This window comes from Apostichopus japonicus, chromosome 4 (assembly GCF_037975245.1).
Source record: "Apostichopus japonicus isolate 1M-3 chromosome 4, ASM3797524v1, whole genome shotgun sequence".
Lineage (NCBI taxonomy): Eukaryota > Metazoa > Echinodermata > Holothuroidea > Aspidochirotida > Stichopodidae > Apostichopus > Apostichopus japonicus.
This window is the reverse complement of record NC_092564.1, coordinates 25,890,251-25,913,504: the sequence shown is the minus strand read 5'-3', so window position 1 is coordinate 25,913,504 and position 23,254 is coordinate 25,890,251. Positions and strand designations below refer to the sequence as shown.

Below are 23,254 nucleotides of genomic sequence, written 5' to 3'. Positions count from 1 at the left end.
TCGCATATGACATAGCTCATTTAGAACAGCTTACTATAGTAGGCCCCATAAATTTGTTAACAAATTAATAATACTTAACAAATAGTACACATGTATTGTATTGCGTTTCCGTGTAGCCAATCAGATGATCGTATCGTGGTACCACAAATTTGCATGACTGGGTAGCAGTTTTCAAATTGCCCTTGATCTATGAACGTCGCTTTTTAATCTAGTGACGTCATTGTTTTGTTTTGTGATGTCATGAAAAGGTTGCGCTCGAGAATATGCACAACCTCTGGAAATGATCAGTGATTTAGCGCACAACTAAACGGGCTTAATATATTACGTCATCCATTTTAGCATTAGCCAATATTCCAATTAAATTCAACAGGCACTGAGTAAATATTTGGAAAAACAAAACAACCCTTCCTTTTGCTCTACAACCCAACACTATCCCCACCATACACAAACTGTTACTAACAACCACTAGCTACCACTACATTACCGCACAGACTGTTACTAACTTAAAATAGCTGCCCCTACCTTACTACACAAACCGTCTCCAGCAAACACTACAGAACAAACACTGTCGAACAAACTACGTACTGGCCCTATATACCCTACATTCAGAAAGTACTGACATTACCATATACACACACACATTGCAATAATAACAAGCAGTCCCTAACCTACACCCCATAGTTACGAAAACACAACAACTGCTTAGTTGCATAAACTTTATAAACCATAATTTTTGTTTAGTTTGTGTGTATACAAGTACCAGTGTTATTTTCGCTTGTGTGCATCAGCAGGAACTTGTTTCCCCATGTATCACGTCTAGACTATTGTCCTAAACTAATAATCTACACCAGTGAGCGGACATAACTGCTTTTGTGGTATATAATTGGATTCTCTGGTGATATATTGCCATGTCCATTGACAGGACAGAATGTTTCGACTTTCGGTGTATACGGTTTTCAATGATAGTTATTTTTTCCATTTGTATTTTATAATTTTTTATTGTACATAAGGTTGTTTTTTTGTTTGTCAATAAGGTAGCAACTGTACTAGGTTTTGGCGTATAGGTAATATACTCTAGTAGACTATATATTTGTCGCAATTTTCGATTTCGATAGCTAGGGTAAAATGAGCATGGGAGAACTCTTGTAACCTCTTATCGCCACCCCCCCCCCACACTCCCGGCCTCATCCATCCCACCCTCTCTCTAAAAATGATCTTTGTCAGTATATGTGCATGTGTATCCGATCTGACTATAGAGATGTTATAACCGTTTGCTATGGAAGTTATTAAGTCCTAGTAACTTCCATTCTAAATAATCTTTCAAAATTCCACGGTGTGTAGTCCTCGGCATTAACAGTAGCTGTTTTATTGGTTCTTCTGTGTCATTAAGTTCCTAAGAAAAAAAAGATCATAAAGGAGTGATAAGAGGGTATAAATTACCTTATTTTATTGTAATCAGCTAAGGCTATTCTGTCTGCAGACGTTTGTGACAAATTAACAAATTAATCAAACAAGGCAAAGAGTACAGTATAATGTTATGATTCGGTAACGCTATATCTATATGCAAATTAACTAAGAAAATGTCACCATATACAAACACATATAATGGGTATATTGACCGAGTCGATACCAATTATGCAATCATTTAAATTTAACTAAGGAAAGTTGTGTGTTAAGAAAAACGAAACGTTAACATCATTTACAGACAATAACTGTACATTGTGAGTAAAAACGTGGTTTGTCCAGTCGATGGGGCGGGGGGGGGGGGTGGGGTGGGGACTAGTACTACGGAGGGAAGGGCAAGGTGAATGAACTTAGTTCTAACGGTAATACGGTAATCCTCAAGATAACAATGTTTAGGCATTAATTTGCCTATACATTCAAATCAGAAAGGGTATACTAATTATTTTTCAAAATAATTATATTTCGTTCGAGATAGCTCAAAAAAAAAAAAAAAACATTATCCACTAAAAACTGATTTTGTGTCTCTGAAGAATTCGAACTTGTTTCTAAATCGTGTAAGGTTAACAATATTATGTGTATCTGGAATCATTTTAACCAAAGACAAATACCTGGACTATTTTTTTTTTTTTTTTTTTTTAGTAATGATTAAAAATCTTACCATTTCATCCATTGACCGATCCGTCTGCAGTATACGGCCGAGAGAATTCTGACGTTCCTGGGCTACCCTGTGGATGTACATAACCTTGGTTTCGTTGCAAATGAAGTGGATTCTGTAACCAAACAAAGATAATATCATTCAAAAGTAATAAATGTATATACCATACATATAGGGTACCACGGTTTTCTTAGGATCATTCGAGGAATCAAACTTGATACAAAACAAAGTGCGATAATCGCCTTCCAGTGTCATGTTGCATGATATACCGGTTATTGACAAATGCCTACTATACGTTAGAATATATTACAGAGTTTTTAAAACAAAAGTCTATGAGGACTATTTCACGGTCCCTGCCACGCGGTCACCGTCACACGATAACCGCGACGCCGGTCACATTTGGTTATGACCGCCAAAGGTATATCACCATCTCCATTCTACTAAATATTCTTCTTATTATTATTATTTTTATTCTTTTTTAATATCATTATCAACTTTCTTGCCATTCATACGAGATGACAAAAACGTGACTTCACATGTTTTGAGAATACCCTTTCAGTGTGCAGTATTTCAACGTTGACAAGCCTTGGGGGTGTACCATCAAAATGCTAGAGTAATGTGCAAACCTCAAAAACCACTCGCAGTTATAAAAAACAAAATGACTGACCGACCAACTTAATCTTCAGACACTATATATATACGTTCGGTATTATATAGAAGCAGAAACGGTTGTAACCGACAAAAAATCACCCACCCGTGATGTTCTATGTAAGACGTTCCGTAAGAGATTTAGTCTTTGGGTTTCGTCTGCCTCTTCTCCGCTTTCTACATCAGAGTATCTTGAACTCTCTAAGTAATAATGTTCTCTGGTTTCTTCCACCGGTTCCTCCATCACCACGTCTTCTTCCACGATCCGCCTCTCTTCCGGTATCCATCTCTCCTCATATCCGTCTATTATATATCGTCTCATTAACCTAGGTCGAGCCACTGGTCTATAGGTCAATGGAGCAGGTTTAGGTGGCGGTGTTCTACATGCAGGCAAGCATGCGCAGAGACAGCAACACGCGGCCAAAAGACCTATTAATAACGCGGCTGCTACAATAGCTCCGATCATAAGTCCTTGCATTACAGCTTGTGGCTCTCCTGAAGAAAACAAATATAACAGATATATAGATATAGATAAATATATATAGATATATATATATATATATGTCAACACCTAAAGAAACGCAAATGTGAATGGGTGTGACATACACGTAAGGAATCTCTGGTACAGTGTGTGTACCAGTTACACGAAATAAAACGTCACATTTTAATTACAAAACACGGACACTATGCCAGACTCCACTAGCCCCGGGCTAGGTAATATCGGGGGGGGGGGGGGCATCTTTCGTTACAAGTTCTACTTGAGAAAATATGAATGAGATTTAATTACCCAGTTGAAGATTCCTTGGTTCCTCGCAAAATTCCCCTTCAAAAGAGTCTGTACAACTAAACGAGTGAGAATAAAATAATAACATATTACTAAATATATCAGTTGATGAGACATCAAATTTGAGCAACACTAGTTTTCTTGCTGTCATCAGCAGGTAGGCTACCTCAAGTATAAGTGGGGGTGTAAAAGGAACTAAGTAATACGGTCATCTCTTGGGCCACTTGTGTGTACCTCCTTGTTCCTCGAGTGAACAAAATATATACATATCACTATCAAGCAGAACATATCAGGACGTTGCATAACCCGTGACCTGTGACAGGGTTTCATTTCGACACCCCCCCCCCTTTATTCCTATGTCTAACATATGCCCCTCTGCGGACTGAGGAATATCTCGCACGTCAATTTGTAATGATCAACTAGTTTTCTTCAGATAGGTGGCAAAGAACCATATGTAAGACCATTTGATCTATAAAAAGAAGAAGGAAAAGTGGAGGGGCTATTTGCTATCACAACTTCTGTCCTGATCATTGTCATTTGTCTGTTCGCTTGTTTACATTCCCTGATCTGTTTTCCCTTTTAACCATATTTAGGCTTACCTACAGGACATCTGGATAATTTCTGAGTCGTCTGCAACCGTACAGGTGCCACCGTTATCACACGGATGTGCTTCACAAATTTGGTCGTCGGGAACTGAAAGTTCATAAAAAAAAAAAAAAAGGGAATTGAAAATATGAGAGTAAAAAAATGACAAGAAATCAAATCATAATCAGCCAATTCAAATTGACAAAACTGTCTCAATCATTCAGTCAGTTAATCAGTGAGTCAGTCAGTCAGTGAGTGAGTTAGTCAATCAGTCAGTCAGTCACTCAGTCAGTTATATTTTATTAAAGTACGCTAAATTGTTGGAGGTTTGTTTGAGTCTTACGTGCTCACCAGTGCATGTGTTACAGCATAGAGCTGCATGTGTGTAACACATGCATAGAGATCTGTATTATGATGTAGCATTGTAACAGCTTAGTTATGTAAAACAGTACAGAGTATAGGCTATACCGCATGCTATAGGATATAAAGGCTAGCTGTTTTGTAAAATCACAATGGAATTAACAGAGTGACGTTCATGAAGTTACTGTAGAAATACATGTATCAAAATATATACGGCTTTTCCAGTTGTGTACGTACAGCAACGTTAGTATTTTTTCCTAATGTGGTGATGATTATCAACAACACTAAGGAATTGTGTGAGTATCGTTTAACGTTGTTATGTATAAGACTTGTCCCCAATGTTATGATAGTCATGTGTCACAGTCTATAGTCGTACGTGTGTAACACTGATGTGTGTATCACCAATTGGTTGAGTGTAACAACATCGTTGGATGAGAAGGTTTCTTACCTCGTTTACAACTGCCTGGATTTGCTGGATCCGGTGAGTAAAACTCCTTACAATCACACCGAAAAGTATCTCTTTCGCCCGTGTTAGGATCACCTGGAACTTCAACGCATACCTTATGGTCAAATATCCTACATGGATCGCCGTTGGGTGGACTACATGGTGGAACAGCTGTTACAAATAGAAAGAATGATACGCTGTTTAAATGTACCCCAACAAATAGTAACCGTGAATTAAAAGCAACACGTCATCAAGGCAGTTATTATAATTTATGATAATTGATATACACAATGAAAAATATAGTATCACATTTCTAGAATATGTCAAAGTTTCTCTTTCTCCGTTGCCATTATAGTTTGAGTATTTTTTTATTCTATATTTGTGTGTATATATATATATATATATATATATATATATATATTTGTGTGTGTGTGTATAGCAGAAATGTGTATCTGTCAGTCCGTGTGAGTGGACAACAAAGCATACAGCTGGACGTAGGCCTACCTTCGCATTCGTTCGTGACCGGATCTCTTGCAAAGCCTCTATCGCAGACGCACATAAAATTACCATTAATCGAGTTACAATTTTCATTTGACATCCGACATGGGTTTCTAGAAGGATGACATTCAGCTAAAATAAGAAAAGATAGTAAGAAATCTTTGAGAGAAAATTTTAATTACAAATGTTGATTACAAATTTGGTTTTCATTCGTCTCAGTATGCATTATTTTGTTAGTGATTTGATGAAGCGGACAGGGGTGTAGGATGGGTTCTTCATTTTGTACCTTGGCCTTGTCGCAAGTCATATGACTAGTTTCAATACGAACGCTGTGAAGAGTTCCACCCCTCCCTTTACACGTAAATAAAACTACCATAATGCATCTTTGGAAACATAGATAGGCTTTTAATTTTGTGATTCCAAGTTACCTCACAAGAATCCTTTCTTTGACCGCTAAATTCTGGTTTATTTTGTTCTGTCAGTCTTTACAATTCAAAAGTAAATAATATTTTGACATTTGGATTTTATTAAGAATTGAGTAGGCCCTGGACTCGTTGAAGCCGACTCCCCGAAAAACTTGTGCTTATATAGCTACTTCTGAGATTATGTGTGAGGTGGGATAGCCTAGGGAATGTACAACCCATCCCCCCCCCCCCCCCTCTCCAACTCCTGAATCCACGCATGTTGCGTGTTAATTTCAACTTACGATTTTGTTTGCATTGGCCATCAGAAACGTCAACCGAAAAACCGTCCTTACAATTGCATTCGTAACTACCGGGGGTATTTTCGCATTCCGTGTTTGGTCTTAGCATACAATCATCCGTACCAATCGTACACTCGTCCACATCTGAAAGAGCAAAGTTCAAGTACCATCAATTTATCAGATTCGACATCCATTCTCAATTTTACTTTTCAGAAAGTGTTGAAAGATCTTTTCGTGATAACATATATATATATATTTATATATATATATACACATATATACATATACATTTATAATTTATATAATTTTAATATTTTTATATTTTTATATTTTTATATATTTATATAATACATAGATCAGTGGTTCTACATACCTTCGCATTCTTCGTTATCTTCGTTCCATACAAATCCCTCTTCACATTCTGGCTCCACTGCAAACAGTAATACAAAGAATTGTCGTTGATTATATTCGTCTACACTTTCTTTTTAATGATTACATATATATTTCACTGTATCATCTCCATCTCACTCAGTTATACATATTGAAACTAAAAGAAAGGACAAAGAAGGACACAACTTTTTATTTTTATATTTTTTATATTGCACACATATACATTCAGATGTATTCTATGAAAACAAGGTTGAACTTACCAAGTTTACAATTTTCCATGTTTTCGTCGACCCATTCAAACCCGTCTTCGCAAACACAAGATTCGGTCTGCAAATCACATTCTACATTTATTCCTTCGCATTGAAGCTCTTCACATGGGTCAACTGACTCGACCGGCGGCACAAAACTGCCAGAGGAACTGCTGGAGGATGAACCCTTAGAATTGGAGGAGGATCTGCTGGATGACCCAGAAGGTGGCAAGTCTGGAGTAGTTGTCCCTAAATCAATTAAGTAGAAACATTAACTGCGGTTAGCAGTGTTATAACAACATTTTGCTAGATATGCTAATGATAGTCACTCATGCGAAAGCATGACGGACATGCCGGACGGTACATTTTACAAGCTGTAATCATATTTCCTTTACTGACGACGTGTATCGATAAGTCTGTGCTGTAAGATTACATTCCATCTTTCAACTCATGAAATATTTGCACTATTGCACTCATAACCATTCATTATTTGTATAATATCTTTGCTGACAGGCTGACATGTTTTCCTAACATTGTGAAACAGGTGCCGCCCCTCTATTGCCGTCTTGATTTACAACAGAACATACCATTAAACATGGTTTCTGGAACACAACAGATAGCGTCATAAAGTTCTTCTTCACATGCTGATGTCTTCCAGTGCCCTGTTATCCCGATGATGTACACACACGGCAAATTTGGCTCATTTACATCCCAGTTGCTTTGCCTATCAAAAGTAAAATAGCAAAATATGACTGCAAAACTAACCAACAAAAATATTAAACATTATATATATATATATATATATATATATATATATATATATATATATATATATATATATTTATATATATATATATATATATATATATATTTATATATTTATATATTTATATATATATATATATATATATATATATATATATATATATATATATATATATATATATATATATATATATATATATATATATATATATATATATATGGCGGAAAAGTTGTAACAACATTTCCCTATAACTCGAGATATGATTTGTTGAATCAGGGAGTAGATGGCTTTTCTTGTAGATATTACTGATGATATTACTTACATCGTGGATAATACTTCTCCGTCAACATCCCAAACATAAATAGTTGAATCGATATCGTCGAGTTTTAGTCCAATCCATGAGTCCGGAATGTCTTGTGGTGAGTAAAATTGTTTTAACATGTTCTGCAGACACAATGAAAAAAAGGACCGCGTTAAAAATTATAAATAAAACATAGGCGTAAGGGTAACAGGTAAGGGGTCACGGGTCAGGGGTAATGGGTAAGAGGTCAGGTGTAAGGGGTAAGGAGGATAATTTTATTTTGGTATTTATGTATTCAAGCAATATCTACCTTGATTATCTGATCTAATTACAACGTTATTGTAAAATCGACTTTTACGACATACACGGATGGAATGTTTGCCTATACATTGCAATTATCACTGTTAACAACTTGTATTTCGAAAAGAAATAAACCTGACTTTGGCGTACAAGAATTAACTCGGGTGGAATTACGCTCCCTTGAAAAAGTCATATAGACCCACCCACAAGAGCCAAACCTGAAGGAAATAGTGGTCTCGACAGAAAAGCTGTCTGGGTGGGCAGCAATAAAGTATTCCAGTTGGAAATGGAAAAAAAATCGACAAGTGAACAAGTGAACAAGTGGACCAATGGCAAAAAGGAACAAATATTTATGTCTTGCACGAGCTGTTGATTGGACTAAGGTAACTGATTTTTGCAGATAATTTCAGATTTTGGAAAAACAAATGCATCTTAAAAATCACACGAAATATAGGCTCAAAAACGTTTGTGTGATGGAAATCGTTAGGTTGTATATGATCATAATAATTTTTCCATTTTTTCCCTTTAAGTTTTTTTTATTAAACCACCAGAGTTCAAGCATAACTTCCCAAATCACCAATCTTATCACCAACCCAAACCTAACGTATATTTACAACAAAGGGAAAACAGCCCACGTGAAAATACCTATTAATTTTTTCTTTTTTTCTTTTATGATATAGTTTTATGGGTGGAGATTCTAGCATTGTGCTTCCATGCATTAATTACAGTCTGCACAAAAAAACCCACTTTTGTGTCTGTTCGCTTTTGCTTTGTGTATTATTTTGAATTTTCCTCTTTAATTGTGGTTGTAAAAGATATACATATAAAGACGTGACCTTCATAATTTCAAGTTCGTTTATTCAACGATTCGGATAACCGCAGTTATGAATTATTGTATAATACTATAACTATAACAATATTTATATATATATATATATATATATATATATATATATATATATATATATATATATATATATATGTATATATATATATATGTATATATGCATGCACTGATTGTATATCCAGAGGTTCAAGATCAGCAAGGAAGGTTGTTAATCCACTGTAGGTTTTGCCATCTGTGTCGAAAATACCAGAAAATGCTCTTTTGTCGGAAATAAACAATAGTAATTACAAATTGGCCCTTGTGCTCAAAACTGGAATGTCCAGTACAAAATGTAGAGATGGTTCCCTTTTGTCTGGACGGTTGGAGGTGATCTGTTAGCTTTCCCTGCTGAAATGAAAATCTCATGTCTAACTGCCTCCCCACCCCCACCCCCACCCCACCCCCCATTGTACAACCTCTCTATTATGGGTAGGTCGGGGAGAGGTGAGTCATTTTATATACAGAGTTTCATACTTTATGGACAATAATTCAACAGTTTAACCAAACACTTGTTATATAATTTTTTTTTAAATAGGACTTATAGGATTTCTCGGTATTAATTTTAATGTGTTTATCTATATTACCTCTATTGGATTGCACAATTTGAATTGCGAGCGTTGTTTATTCCTCTACTTTTTACCCTATAATGAAAGTCTTTTCAACCCATTTTGTTTCATGATATACATTTTACGCACTATTGGGCTTCTTCGCACCCAGATTAAAAACATATATGCATATATTATAACCCAACAATAGCTATAACGAAATTGTTACCTTGACTCGGTTTTGTTAATGAAAAGCAAGCGAAAACATTTTGTTTGTGAAATGGGTTTTTAACATTCAGTATAAGTAATGAATGCTTATAAGTGAGCATGTTATTTTTTCTTTGTGTGTGTCTGCTTGTTAGTTTATCTCACGTAGGGGGTCATTCTATCTGATTCTAGACACCAACGCCCTTTAAAATGTCCCATTACTGATTCAAAACAACAGTATAAAAGGCTGTCCGAAATGTAATGACGGCAATATTGGTCCTACCATCCTACCTGTACAGAGCCGTATATTGAATCGGACAGTGAGCGCTGAAATCTCTCGACCAATCAGAAATCGTTACGCAGTTGACCAAACGCCCTCTATTACGGCTTTGTACCAGTACCTGCGTAAGATTTGTCACGTGGTGGGGAGGGGGACGGGGGGGGGGGGGTTCTGCGCGTATAATGCGTACGGGTTGGCGTGTAATATATACATTTCTGAATAGTCGAATGAGAACTATCTTTCATAGTACATAACAAATACATGTGTTCCTTATACGCCATCTGCCGTACAAATAGTTATTTTCCTTAAAGCTATATTTCCATTTATGTTTTTATTTAAAGCCAACTTACGTTACCCCTATTACATTATGTTACTAACCCAAAACGCTTAAAGTATATGGAGTAATGTACAGGGGGTTAACAATTTCCGTATCAAACACAGCGTAATTTAACATTAAAAGACATATTAACTATATGATATTATCAACATTTACATTTTCTAACACTGACAAACAGTATACAGACCCTATACGATTTCAGTAACAACCAGCCTTTCTGAGAACTTACGGTCTAACCGTCTCAGTGCGCTATGTTCAAATAACGGAGTCTTCGGCTTTGAGTACAGCGTTTCTATATGCTGCCATGTTGGACGAATCTAGCCGTAATAGTAATTACCGACTTTGCGATCCGCGTTCAACGTAATTCAAAACAATTATGGAAATGCGGATCATCGTATGCATTATGATATCATTTCTAACCACGTGTTCATTTAAAACATCGTTATCTGATTGAAATTGGAATGAGAAATAGAATTTTGGTTTCGGCATTCATGTTTGGAATATATACTTACATATAACTCTAATGGAACCAATTTAATTAGATGTCCTTTAAGTGATTCGCACGCCGCCTTTCCTCCGGCATAATCATATATATTTCCGGTATAAAAACAACAACTGTTATCGTGGTAAATTGCTTTGTCCATGCACAAACCCATTCCACGTTCTGTTGATAATTCTGTGGTAAATTCCATTGTTGTTCCGTCCATGGCTGTATTGGCAGAAGAAAAAAAAAAGAAGGGATTAGTAACAAGGTGATTGGTATCAAATCGAAACAATAGACAATCTTAATCAATGTTGTTTTATAGATGAAAACATTGAACAGTCAATACGGAATAAGCCCAGCCAACATTAATTACACAATGGAGTTTTGATGACATAAACAATAGCTTTACAAAAACTACAGTTACAATGCTGGTAGCTATACGAAGAAATTACGCAATTTCCTCTTTTTTGGGGGGGGGGGCAGGTTTGCAAAAATGCACAAGGAATTTTGTATCCTATACGAAACTATTCAAATGAGTTTTCAAGGCTACATGTGATTATGCAAATGATTTTTATAGCCTCACGAAATTATGCACACAATTCAGGAATGCTTTTCGAAATTATGCAAATGATTATAAAGTAGCTATGCGAAAGTTACACAAACAATTTTGATACGCTTTAAGAAACAGTGTTAGTAACTATACACAAAATTACACGAACATTATTTGATATCATTGATATTAAACAAAAGATTATTTGTACTGCTATTGTTTTCAAAATTATGTTGAATTATTCGGAGTGATATACGAAGTTATCTATTGTCTTTTCTGTTATTGCCATTATTCTCTTTCCAAGCAAATATTGCTTCCTGCGTAACGGCATTACAACACATCACTTGCAAGAGCACATCCTACAACTGTAAAATCTCAAATATTTCATATTTATTAGTCAATTATATGTGTTACCACAATTGTAGGCTATGGTCTGTATTACCATAATTTGCATTTTGTTTCAGGAACAGTACTTTAACCTTCTCTCTCTATCTCTCTTCCTTCGGGAGGGGAGGGGAGTGGAGGGGGATGGACTTTGTTAGCGGTACTCAATCTACAGAGTGTATTTTGCTGAGCTCCACGTATATTGATAAAAAATACATGTATTACAAGACATGCAACATAATCTTCGCATATAAATCCAATTTTATCAAATGATATGATTTAAATTCCATTATTCGAGAGGAAGGATAGGCTCATTCTTTCTCAGTCAACATTCGTTAGACTTAATCAGACCAAGAAAAGAAGAAAAAGAAAGGTACATGAAATAGAATAAACCCTTACCATCATAGTCAACCTGAGCTATTGTAAAACACAACAGTTTAAATGAAAAACAAAAGAAAATTATCCTTGAATTTGTATCCATGGTTTAGCGATGAAAGTCCGCAAGAAAGTAAGAAAGAAAGTGAAAAAATGAGTAAAATCCCACTGTCACAACATATTACTTTCGTTAGCGAACAGATGTAATACTAAAAAAACAGGAGTCGCAGTACTGAAACCAGAGTTGCTTTTGGGGTGCTTCTGCAGTAAGCAATATTTGTATGAAATATTGATAAAAATCACTTGTCTGTGACAAATCGTATTATTCAATTATTCTTTTGGAAAATATTATCTATTGTATTGCCTGAGCTGAAATATGTGGGCAACAGACCAAACAATGGTTAGGAACGTTCCCCTCAAGGCCATGCAATATTTATTCATTATTGGCTAACTAATTAGTATACAATGTCAAGGTTGCAATATATTGTGTTACGTTATACTCCTTACAATATGAATCGGTCGTTATGGAAAATATTAATAATAATCATAACCATAAATGGTATACACTAATAAGAAGCAAAATCGAGAAAAGGACACACACGAAAGAAATATATGACTTGGGTAAAGCTGAAAGGAAGAGTAGAGAATTTACTGACATAAACGAAAAAGCAATATTACTTCACCGCAGTGGCGGACTGGCCACACGGGCATTTGGGCCGGTGGCCCGGTGGGCCGGTGGCCCGGTGGGCCGATGGCCCGGTGGGCTAAGGAGCCTGGTAAAAAATAAATACCATTCCTTAACTGCAAAATAATCTCAATGGGTAGGGGTCCACCCCCTCCCCTAAAACCCCTCCCCCAGGACGGCGATCACTGTGTTAGTAGCATATGAATGAATAATGGGCCGGTCTAGGTGGAAAATGTGGAAAATATATATATAGGCATGTAGCTACCGCATAACACATGGAGGGCGTTGTGGTCAAGTGGTTAAGGCAGTGATCTTGTGATCTAAGGATTACAGGTTCGAGCCCTGGCCAGATCATTGCATTGTGTGCTTGGGCAAGGCACTTTATCTACACTGCCTCTCTTCACCGAGGTGTATAAATGGGGACTTGCGAGGTGACTTGTAAATATAGTTGCGTGCGCCGGTTTGTGTCTGCACCCTATGGGAAGTCCCCCAGGAGAGATTGTTTGAATTGTGCACACTTTGGTGTGTATAGGTGTGACAAGACTAATGACCAGGGTTAAGTAAGGCGAGACTTTATTGTAAGTTGCGCTATATAAGAACTGTTAATTATTATTATCATTATTAACACAGTTATCACATCACGCGTCCATCTCACCTTTTGTCGTGTCCACCGTTGTCTGTGATTGTGTCGTGTCCACCGTTGTCTGTGGTTGTGTCGTGTCCACCGTTGTCTGTGGTAATTTTGTCGTTACCATTTTCTCCTCTCCGGTTGTCGTGGCATCTGCTGCTGCTGCTGTTGTGACATCTTGTTTTGTTGTTTCCACGGCTAGAGTTGTAAACTGTGTAAACATCTCATCTTGACCAACGGTGAAATCTATAATTACAAGAGAGAAACAAACCGTTTTCTCGGATTTAAGATTGTAGTTATGTTGCAACCTTCCGAACTTGCCATATTTCAATTTTATCGTCAAAAAAAATCAATATAAATCAATATAAAATCAATATAAAATCAATATAAAATCAATATAAAATAAATACAAAATAAATACAAAATAAATATAAAATAAATATAAATATAAATAACTATAAAAAAAATAAATATATCTATTACATATACATCCAACAGATCCCTTACTCTCTCAACGCCTTTTGGATACAAACGATATTATGGAAGGTATCATTGTCGACTTTTAACAATGAGTTGTTCCAAATAATTTCAATTTATATCATTTTTAGCAGGATTTTTGAAAGTATATAGCAAGACAAAATCACTACAAACATCCTTGATAAAAGTATAGTATTCACTGCAATATCCTTCACCTGAAATTACAATTGAACAAAAACGCCCTCTAGTGAAGATTAAAGAATAATTTCCATACTGCCGAAACGGTTTTGCTATAAGGCTTTACCCATGTACATTTAAGACTTTGTATAAAAGATTTAATATGATATACCCGAAGACCGCCCTGCATCAATATAGAATAAATTACGGTGCTCCGGTTAATCCTATATCCGGCTTACGGGATAAAGCGGAAAATAATACTCCCGAGCTCCTTTAAGAAACTCTTCGGGAGGGGGGTGAGGTGGGGGTGGGGGTCTGGTAAAACTTGAACAAGTTGAGAAAGCCCAAGTGTTTTAACAATGGTGATTCCCCCGATTGCTGTTAAATCTCTTGTCGACCATAAATTTAACAAACCTTTAAGATGGGACAAGTTAGGAGTATCATTTAGCTTGAACAGACTATCAATCCCATAATCAAAAATAATGTCAAGTACCGTAACTGGACCAAGGGTCCAAGTAAAAAGTAAAGAGGACCGTAACTGGACCAACGGTCCACGTAAAAAGTAAAAATGACCGTAACTGGGCCGAGGGTCCACGTAAACTTAAAGGTGGATAGAAAAGATCCTGGCAGAAAAGGGCATTTTTTGTTCGAAATAAATTTTTACTCCAGAAGACAACCTCTACAGAATGAAATATGTCCGCAATCGCACTTAAACTTTGGGGCTGTGACGTCAATAAAGATAGTGACGTCGTCCGCATACTGTAAGATTTTTATCTGGTTACCAAACACAAAGATACCACGAACGACAAGGGAAATATTATTAATGCGAATCGCAATTATTTCAGCGCAAAACATAAATAAGTATAAGGGCTCAGGGGGGAACCCCTTTCTAATCCCAGCTCTAGAAATATGGGGGGGGGTGGAAGCGGAAGAATACCCATTGTTGCAAACCAACGAAGCGGCGTTAGAATACAAAGTGCGCACTCATATAATAAAAAAATCAATCACGATCAATGTTGAAGACTACAAATGAACTCCCATACTCAAACCTATCAAACCTAAGGTTTTTTTTTTCTTTTTCAAAGTCAACCAGAAGAAGAAAACATGGAATTTCATAAATCTCTGTAATAATTTATGCAATCTTAGACGAAAGGAATGTTCTCTCCGAAAAAAAACATATGTCTAATAAAAACCAGTCTGGTTGGAATTAATAAATGAGGGGAGAGCTTTTTCTATCCTGGCAGCGAGGGCCTAGTTTTGCAGCGATCTTATAAAAATCCACATTCAATAACGATATTGGGCCGCGGTAATTTTTAACGAAAGTCCAAGATCCTTATTTGGCCTTTTCGGACTTAGATTATTCCCCGTGCCCGGTTCATCTTCATGGCATCTGAGTCTCTTCACACGCATAATTAAGAGAATTAAATACACGTTCACCAATAATTGGCCAAAAGTTCCCCAGAAAAGATCATCGCTGCCAGGGCATTTTTTCATTGGAAAAAGAGGTTATAACGCGTACCAGCATTCACTCATACAGTGTGTTTACCAGGACAAGTTTGCAGCCACTTCCATATGTATTGCGGTATTGAATAACTGCATGTAAAATTGCCTTTGGGTCACTATTTTCGCTTGTATACTATACGAACGATATACAACTCAGATAATGTATCAAGAATTGTACGGTTCTTGCGAATTTTCAACATCGTCACTAGAGTTTAAGTTTCTTATCACGTGACTCTATAGATTAAAGAAAATACTTACTAGCCCTTTCACCCCAACGGGCCCTGGATCGGATATTAATTGTACCCTGCCATTTATAATCATAGATTATGCTGTATAGGTTATTTTTGACCAGAGTAAGATTATTAAAATCAAGAACTGAATTGAAGCGGACGTAGAACTGCTCAATACGGGCAATGTCACTACTAAACCGCAGCTCATTTTGTATTCTAGTTTGATGAGCTTATTAGTTTTACCGTAATGACAATAGAAGCTAATTTAAGAATTGAAAATTTCACAGACTACCCACAATGCCATAGGACTTTGATTATATTGTAGCAGTTAATCACATCCTGACCGAGGTCTGTGATCTACGTGAGATCATTAGAATCTGCATGCGAGTAAATAATTATTTAATTTTCAAAAACCAGGAACCCCTTTTTCTCTTCAAAAAATATTCTCATCTATAAGTTAACAACGGAGTGGTCTGAGCGCAAGCTTAGAGAGGTCAAATTATTTCTAACCACAGAATGAGTTATATTTAAAAAAATTAAATTTAAAATAAAGAAAAAATGAAAGAAAAACTTTTGGCCTTTTACGATAAAAGATACAAACTCAGTCTGATACGAAAAATAACGAATGCTATTTCAGCAAACCCAAGGTCATTTACATATAAACATAAAAACTTTTCGTAAATAGGTGAATGAAAATGGTTATGTGTCTGAGGTTCGTAAAATGATTAGTAGGCCTTGAAGTGGTGCTGGGGTAGGAGGGGCGGAGGGGCGGTTAAGATCAGCAGGTGAAAAGATTTTACTGATATCTCATCTGCTAATAATTGTTGAGCTCCTTTCTTAGAAGGGATATTCCGATGCATAACTTATAAGTTGATTGATTTAAATCAAATATTTGACATCATAGCATTTTGTCTAGCGAAGATGTGATTTTTTTTCAAATTTGGTGGTATACTTTGAGAATTAATTTGGCAACTGCAGAGGGTATAATGTCATCATGCATGCTCTTGAGGTGAATATTTTTTTTTCCTCTGCTTAATTAAAATTATTTATCTATAGGCTAATAGGAAAAAAATATTTCTTCAAAAAAGTTGTATTTTGCTGGCATTTTAATACAGAACACATCGACAAAAAATTGAAACACTGAAATATAAAAGCTGATATAAACTCCATATTTTGCTTGGTCAGTGGTTGACCTTGATGCCTGTTACAACAATGCAAAAATCATATTGTTTATGGTGGTATAGTTATAGTGTAACTAAGCAACCATAACTTTGATAATTACCATTCTATGGTACCCGTGGAGTTTATTATAGCGTATTATTATTATAGCGTAAACACGTCCTTTTAGTATATACGGCAAGGTTTCTTAACCTGTTACTCTTCTCGCACCCTTTAGCTATTGAAAACAAATTGAAAACGGGTTTGGGTGCAAAGACCAGCCAAGGCGAAACTCCCGGTTCTCCTGAGAGAGAGAACACAAAAACTGCTTAAATGGCGAACATCGCTATACCCCAATTTTACATAACACACAAAGACCAGAGTTTGAACAATAATTACTTGTAATCGCTTTGCGCATTAGGCGTGGGTCCATGGTCCCGCTTAGGGGCCTCGGTGGGTCTAATGCGAAGCCCTGGCAAGGAGCCAACGCACTTTGGTGCAATATAGTAGCCATGGACTGCTTCAAACGTCGCACATCAGTATAGCCAGTTGTACATTATACACACAAGAATTTAATTTTGTAACATTATATAGGAAACTTCACGATACAATTACACACACATAAACCATGTCTAATTTCGTAAGTTTTACAAGTAATTTTTACAAGTTTGACATGTGAGAGACGCTCGTCAATTTGTGAACTTGTTATTACCTCCTTTATTTAACTGTCCAGTAATGGGTTGAAATGTTAATGATGAATAATTAAAAAGACGTTTTGGTTTCCAGAAAGGGAAAACCATGGAGTCACTGTGAAGGGATTGCGGATTGCAAAGTCGGCAATGACTATAATGCAGATCTCAAAAGTCGGTTAATTTCTATTTATGTATATATATATATATATATATATATATATATATATATATATATATATATATATATATATATATATATATATATATATATATATATATATATATATATATGCAATATATTACAAACAAAATACTGAATTCTAATCAACGAAAGCAATTTTAAAAACGTTTTTTCTCCCAGAGATAAATATAATATGTATTATTTATTTTTGCCTACGCCCATTGAATTCATTTTAATTTCTTTTCTCTATCCAAACAATAGTCTCTTGCACTTTTTAGTGTGTTAGTTGCACGGCAACGTACACAGTAACAAAGATAAAAAAAAAAGTTCTGTTAAGGTGGAGTTCTTAAAACTTCACACTCGACTTGTTTTATTGTGTATCTCTCTCTCTCTCTCTGAAGAACTTTTTCATTCACGATTGTCTTTTGTTCCGTTTTGTTGAATTGGTCGTTAGCACAACAGAGGTGAAGGTTATGCCACTGTTAATCAATGAATCAGTATATACCCCACCTGCGACCCATGCCCTGGCCCAGCCACACCACTCGTTTGTCAAAGTTTTGAACTGATTACGTATACGACCCGTCCAAAATAACTCGTACCCTAACTCAGTGCGGTAATTTTAACTCTTGAAAGTCCTAAACAAAAGGGGGATTCCTTTTAATATGTTAACATTGCCGTTAAAGGGTCAAATGTTATCTAAACTTAAAGGAGAGTCAAGTTTGGAGACTTAGCGTGTTAATATATATTACACGACAACACGTCCAAAAAAGAAGGCGAATATTTTGTCATGTTGACAAGTTGCGATAATCATATATCTCTTGGCAAAATTATGTATATATATATATATATGTATATGTATATATATATATATATATATATATATATATAAATATATATATAAATATATATAATGAATAACACACCAGAAAAATTCCAATTCACGACCGGTTTCTTCCTTTTGGGACTCATCAGGCGAAGGTAGGAATCGAACCCCCGAATCTTGTGTTACGAACCGAAGTCCGTACCACTCGACCACAGTGATTAAACTGGTGAAAATTAGCTTTGTATCAACTGTCATATATATGCGGACATCCTAACCACTAGGCTATGGACACTGATTGTATGTCCAGAGGTTCGAAACCGGTAAGGAAGGTCGTAATTCCACTGTAGGCGTTTGTCACCTGTATCGAACAATGCTAGTTCTGTTTTGGTGACATATTTTGCCTTACTCTAGAGATCAGACATGATTCTAATCAACTCGATATATATATATATATATATATATATATATATATATATATATATATATATATTTATATCGATTGGTTAGGATCATGTTTGATCTGTAGTACTAATACGACACGTTTACAACTCGTCTGTCTCTTCTGTACCGTGCACTCTATAAGTATATATATATGTATGAAAGGTGCATTAACAATCTCGTGTTCCGTAAGTTACCAAATATGTTTGGCTTATTGATCTCGAACAGGAATATCAAATTTACGTATTAGATGTATTGCATATGCACACGGTAATAATGCATTATTCATATACCTTCATTTTAATTAGAGATAAGTTTCCTGCCATACTTATGAAACTCTTCGCTTTTTTTTCTTATTTATCATTTCTGATTTCCCCTATATTTATATGTTTAATAACTTTTGTTCTTGTTTTGATATTATTTTGCGCGATACTCGTATTCGTTGAGACTCAACGATCATATCGCCCACTTTATAATTTAGATTTGTGTCGATACAAAGCTAATTCAATTGGGACACTAGAAGAGAAAATAGTTCCGTTTTCCTATTTATGTTGCTTGTCAGAAAGGCAACATTAAATTTGTAAATATCGTCATTTTTTTTCCAATGTGAAAACTATATTGAGCTTTATAAATTTCAAAACCCTTAAGCCTATTGGATCCAAATTCCAAAGGTAAAATAAATAGTCGCTCGGTTTGAAACTACATCAATCATTCAACATGCAGACTACACACTCTCTGAATACATTTTCACAATCCTTTATTAATCCTTCATTTATTTAACTTCTAATTATCTGTGAATAAGTTAGTCAGAACCAACGCCTGTACCGTCGTGGTATACGCCAGCCTGAAGCATGAAGTTTCTATAAACATAAATATCTGAATGATAAACTGGAACAATTTTCCAGGAAAGAGAATGTCAAAATTTTGGCTTATAGGTAAAATCCGGATGAAGACTTGCCGAAACAAAAGTTATGAATTTATCGGCAGACATTTGAGTAGACATCGTAGCAGACGATGTTAGTATCTGTCACCGTCTCCCAGGCAATGGAGGGGGGGGGGGCACCCTCGCCCAGCAATCGTCAACATTTGTATTACGAGAAAGACAAAAGTGTAACCACCATGAAGTCTAAACAGAACTTAACGGCAAATGCTACAACATCAAGGTGTCTTTGCAGTAAGCTGAAGATCTTACAAGACTCCGTAGCAATGTATAGTGAGATTCATGAAAGAAGGTGAGAAAATGTGTAAAGTTTAGACAATCGAGGGTAAAATACACCGTATAATGGATGTCAATGGAAAAGACCAGAAGGGGATGATGGAAAACCCAATTGAAGACGCAAAGAAAGTTCGTTGGGATGCCTGTAAACTGAAAGATTTGGAACTATTCCTGAAAATAAGACATTCAGATATCAATCCATGACTTTTAGGGGGTAAAGATCGACCGTCGGTGCCGCCGATTTAGTGGCACAGAATTTGTTATCTTATGTGCATGATCATACATCAAAACTACATAGTACGAAATGTCCCTCCTTCCCCCCCCCCCCCTCCTTCCCGAAAGGTAATTAGGGCGGTGTTGAAGAACTTAGCATGCATAGACTCCCGACGATGTGTGACCTGATTAACTCCCAGATGACATTACAAGGGTCCTACATGTACCCCTTAAGATTTAACACAGGCTTTCTACTCGTAATGCGTAAGGTTTGCATGTAATATAAATTTCTGAATAGTCAAATGATAAATTTATTCCATGTCAGAATACATCGAACATAAATGTACTCCTTACACCTCATCTGCCGTATACAAGCAGTTGTTTTCGTTATAGCTATATTTCCATTTTTTTGTTTTATTTAAAAGCCATCTTACGTGGCCCCTATCAACAAAATGGACCTATACAAAACGGGTACACGTTGTCAGTCCGACACGTTTTCAGTCCGAAAATAAAATACACGTTTTCAGTCCGAAAATAAAATACACGTTTTCAGTCCGAAAAAACGAGTTTTCAGTCCGACACGTTCTCAGTCCGAAAATAAAATCCACGTTCTCAGTCGGAGCTTAAATATATACTGTTCATTATATATATAGGCCTATATATTATTATATAATCATATATATATATATATATATATATATATATATAGGCCTATATATTATTATATAATCATATATATATATATATATATATATATATATATATATATATATATATATATATATATATATATATACATATATATATATATATATATGTATATGACTCATAATTGACAAATAAAAATGTAAAACAATGAAAGTATGACGCTACGTAAGTGTAAATTGTATTGATGGAATTAGAAGCAAATAAACCATGACTATATATACAGGAAGCGGATTAAGGAGCAAAGAACGGATTAAATATTTTGTAGAACTGATAGTTGTTAAGGGGTCCCAAGTCTTTGTTGAGGCCGTTGGTGTGAGACTTAATACGAAAGATTCAATCGACTTCTTTACTATCAGTTCGGGCTGTCACCGTTTATTGGTGGTATTATGGCATTAAAACTGCATGCTTTCATTCCCCAACTGAAAACGTGTATTTTTATTTTCGGACTGAAAACTTGTCGGACTGAAAACTTGTCGGACTGAGGGGTGTACCCCTACAAAACTTTAGATACATGGACTATTGTATAGGGGGTTATACAAATTTCTGTATTAGACACAACATGTTTTAAACATTTAAAGACATAATATTGATCAATATTTACAAAATTAATAGTACCAAGTACATTTTAAAAATTCCTTTGATAATTTCATTCTATACCTGTTGAATGTTTTTTTTTCTTTTCATTCTGACAACTGCATGTTGCCGTGTTGGACCATGGAGGTACCTCCATGGTTGGACGAATTTAACCGTTATAATAACCGACTTGCGATCCGCGTTCTAATCTTTGCCGACTTGGCAATCCACGGCCTCCCTGACAATTTTGCAAGGTCGATAAGAATGGCTCCACATTTTCCCCTTTCGGGATCCCAAAAAGAAGCCTAAAGCAAATTCACATGTGTGCCACTTAACGTGTACGGCCTACTTAAAAAAAACCCCATTCAATATGGTATCTTACAAGATCTTACAATATAGATTCAGGGGCTTTTCCAGACTTAAAGATAAAACAAGCACACCGCGGGTACCTATGTCGTTTTGGTGGCATCCATGAAATCACGGTCTCGCGGCCTTTTGGCTAAGATCATGTGTAGTATCTGTTCCTTTTCGAGGGGAATGGTGATACACACCTGACGATGATCACACAGTCACAGTCCCAATGCAAGGGGACGGGTTGAGAGTGGATCAGTCGTTCGGTAGTTTGGTTTTCGTGCCCAGGTTCTTTCCTGGGCGACTTTTTCTTAAAAAGTACCCATGGAATCGCAGTCTCATTTTTCAACATTGTCGGGCAAACACTTTGAGATCAATTGCACATGTTCAAATTTCGATCCCTATGGTTAAAGTTTCAGAATTCGTGAAAATTACGGACAAATTTAGGAATGACAAAAACCACCCACTTAGGAAAGAAAGTGACTGTGCACCATGGGTTGATGGAAGGTTGTGGGATGAATTTCACAAGGGAAACAAATTTAGTGCTTAAGCCTTAGTTAAGGAAAACACCCCGATCCACACGGAACAGCTTTTTCAAGCCCCCCCCTACCCACCCCCCCAAAAAAACTATTTCTATCTGAATACATTTTTAAGTTATGATTATGGTTATGTTCAAATTGTTTCACCATCGGCGGCTGGTGTCTATACGTTTGTACGTTCTATCAGTTCTGTTTTGTTTGGCGCTATAGGCTTATGTATAACTTATTTGATTCTTCTGCCTTTTATTAACATATAACGATAGGCTGTTATATTATTGTCACACACATACGCGCCCAAGCACGCGCACGCACACGCACAGCGCACGCAAACTTGTTTTTTATTATTTTACTAGCTAAAACTGAAGACATTTCCCTTTATTCTTACATTTTTGAGCCGGACAACCTATTTGTTCGACAACTGGTGATAGGTATTTTTTTTTCGTTTGTCCCATGTCACCAGTTGTGAG

General features: G+C 36.0%; 1 protein-coding gene and 1 long non-coding RNA gene across 2 annotated transcripts in view; one reads left to right on the top strand and one right to left on the bottom strand.

The window, feature by feature from the left end:
• LOC139966948 (uncharacterized) overlaps window positions 1-23,254 on the top strand; it is a 49,524-nt gene that overhangs the window by 19,805 nt on the left and 6,465 nt on the right. The window lies entirely within an intron of this gene.
• LOC139966930 (uncharacterized) lies at window positions 834-12,475 on the bottom strand. Its single transcript, XM_071970424.1, has 14 exons — window positions 12,220-12,475; window positions 10,915-11,111; window positions 7,869-7,990; window positions 7,368-7,504; window positions 6,793-7,029; window positions 6,516-6,572; window positions 6,146-6,286; window positions 5,446-5,571; window positions 4,945-5,112; window positions 4,151-4,244; window positions 3,555-3,610; window positions 2,874-3,262; window positions 2,123-2,234; window positions 834-1,393 (listed from the first exon to the last, which is right to left on the bottom strand). Exons 1-13 carry the CDS (start codon window positions 12,299-12,301, stop codon window positions 2,127-2,129), a joined length of 1,914 nt encoding a protein of 637 aa, XP_071826525.1. The 5' UTR covers window positions 12,302-12,475; the 3' UTR covers window positions 834-1,393; window positions 2,123-2,126.

Bases quoted from the DNA above. Each gene is read 5' to 3' on its own strand.
- LOC139966930 (XM_071970424.1), bottom strand. From the start codon at position 12,301: ATGGATACAAATTCAAGGATAATTTTCTTTTGTTTTTCATTTAAACTG. The intron at 6,287-6,515 runs GTATGTAGAACC...TTGCTCTTTCAG, and splicing joins AGATAACGAAGAATGCGAAG to ATGTGGACGAGTGTACGATT. The intron at 5,113-5,445 runs GTAGGCCTACGT...TATTTGTAACAG, and splicing joins GGTCACGAACGAATGCGAAG to CTGTTCCACCATGTAGTCCA.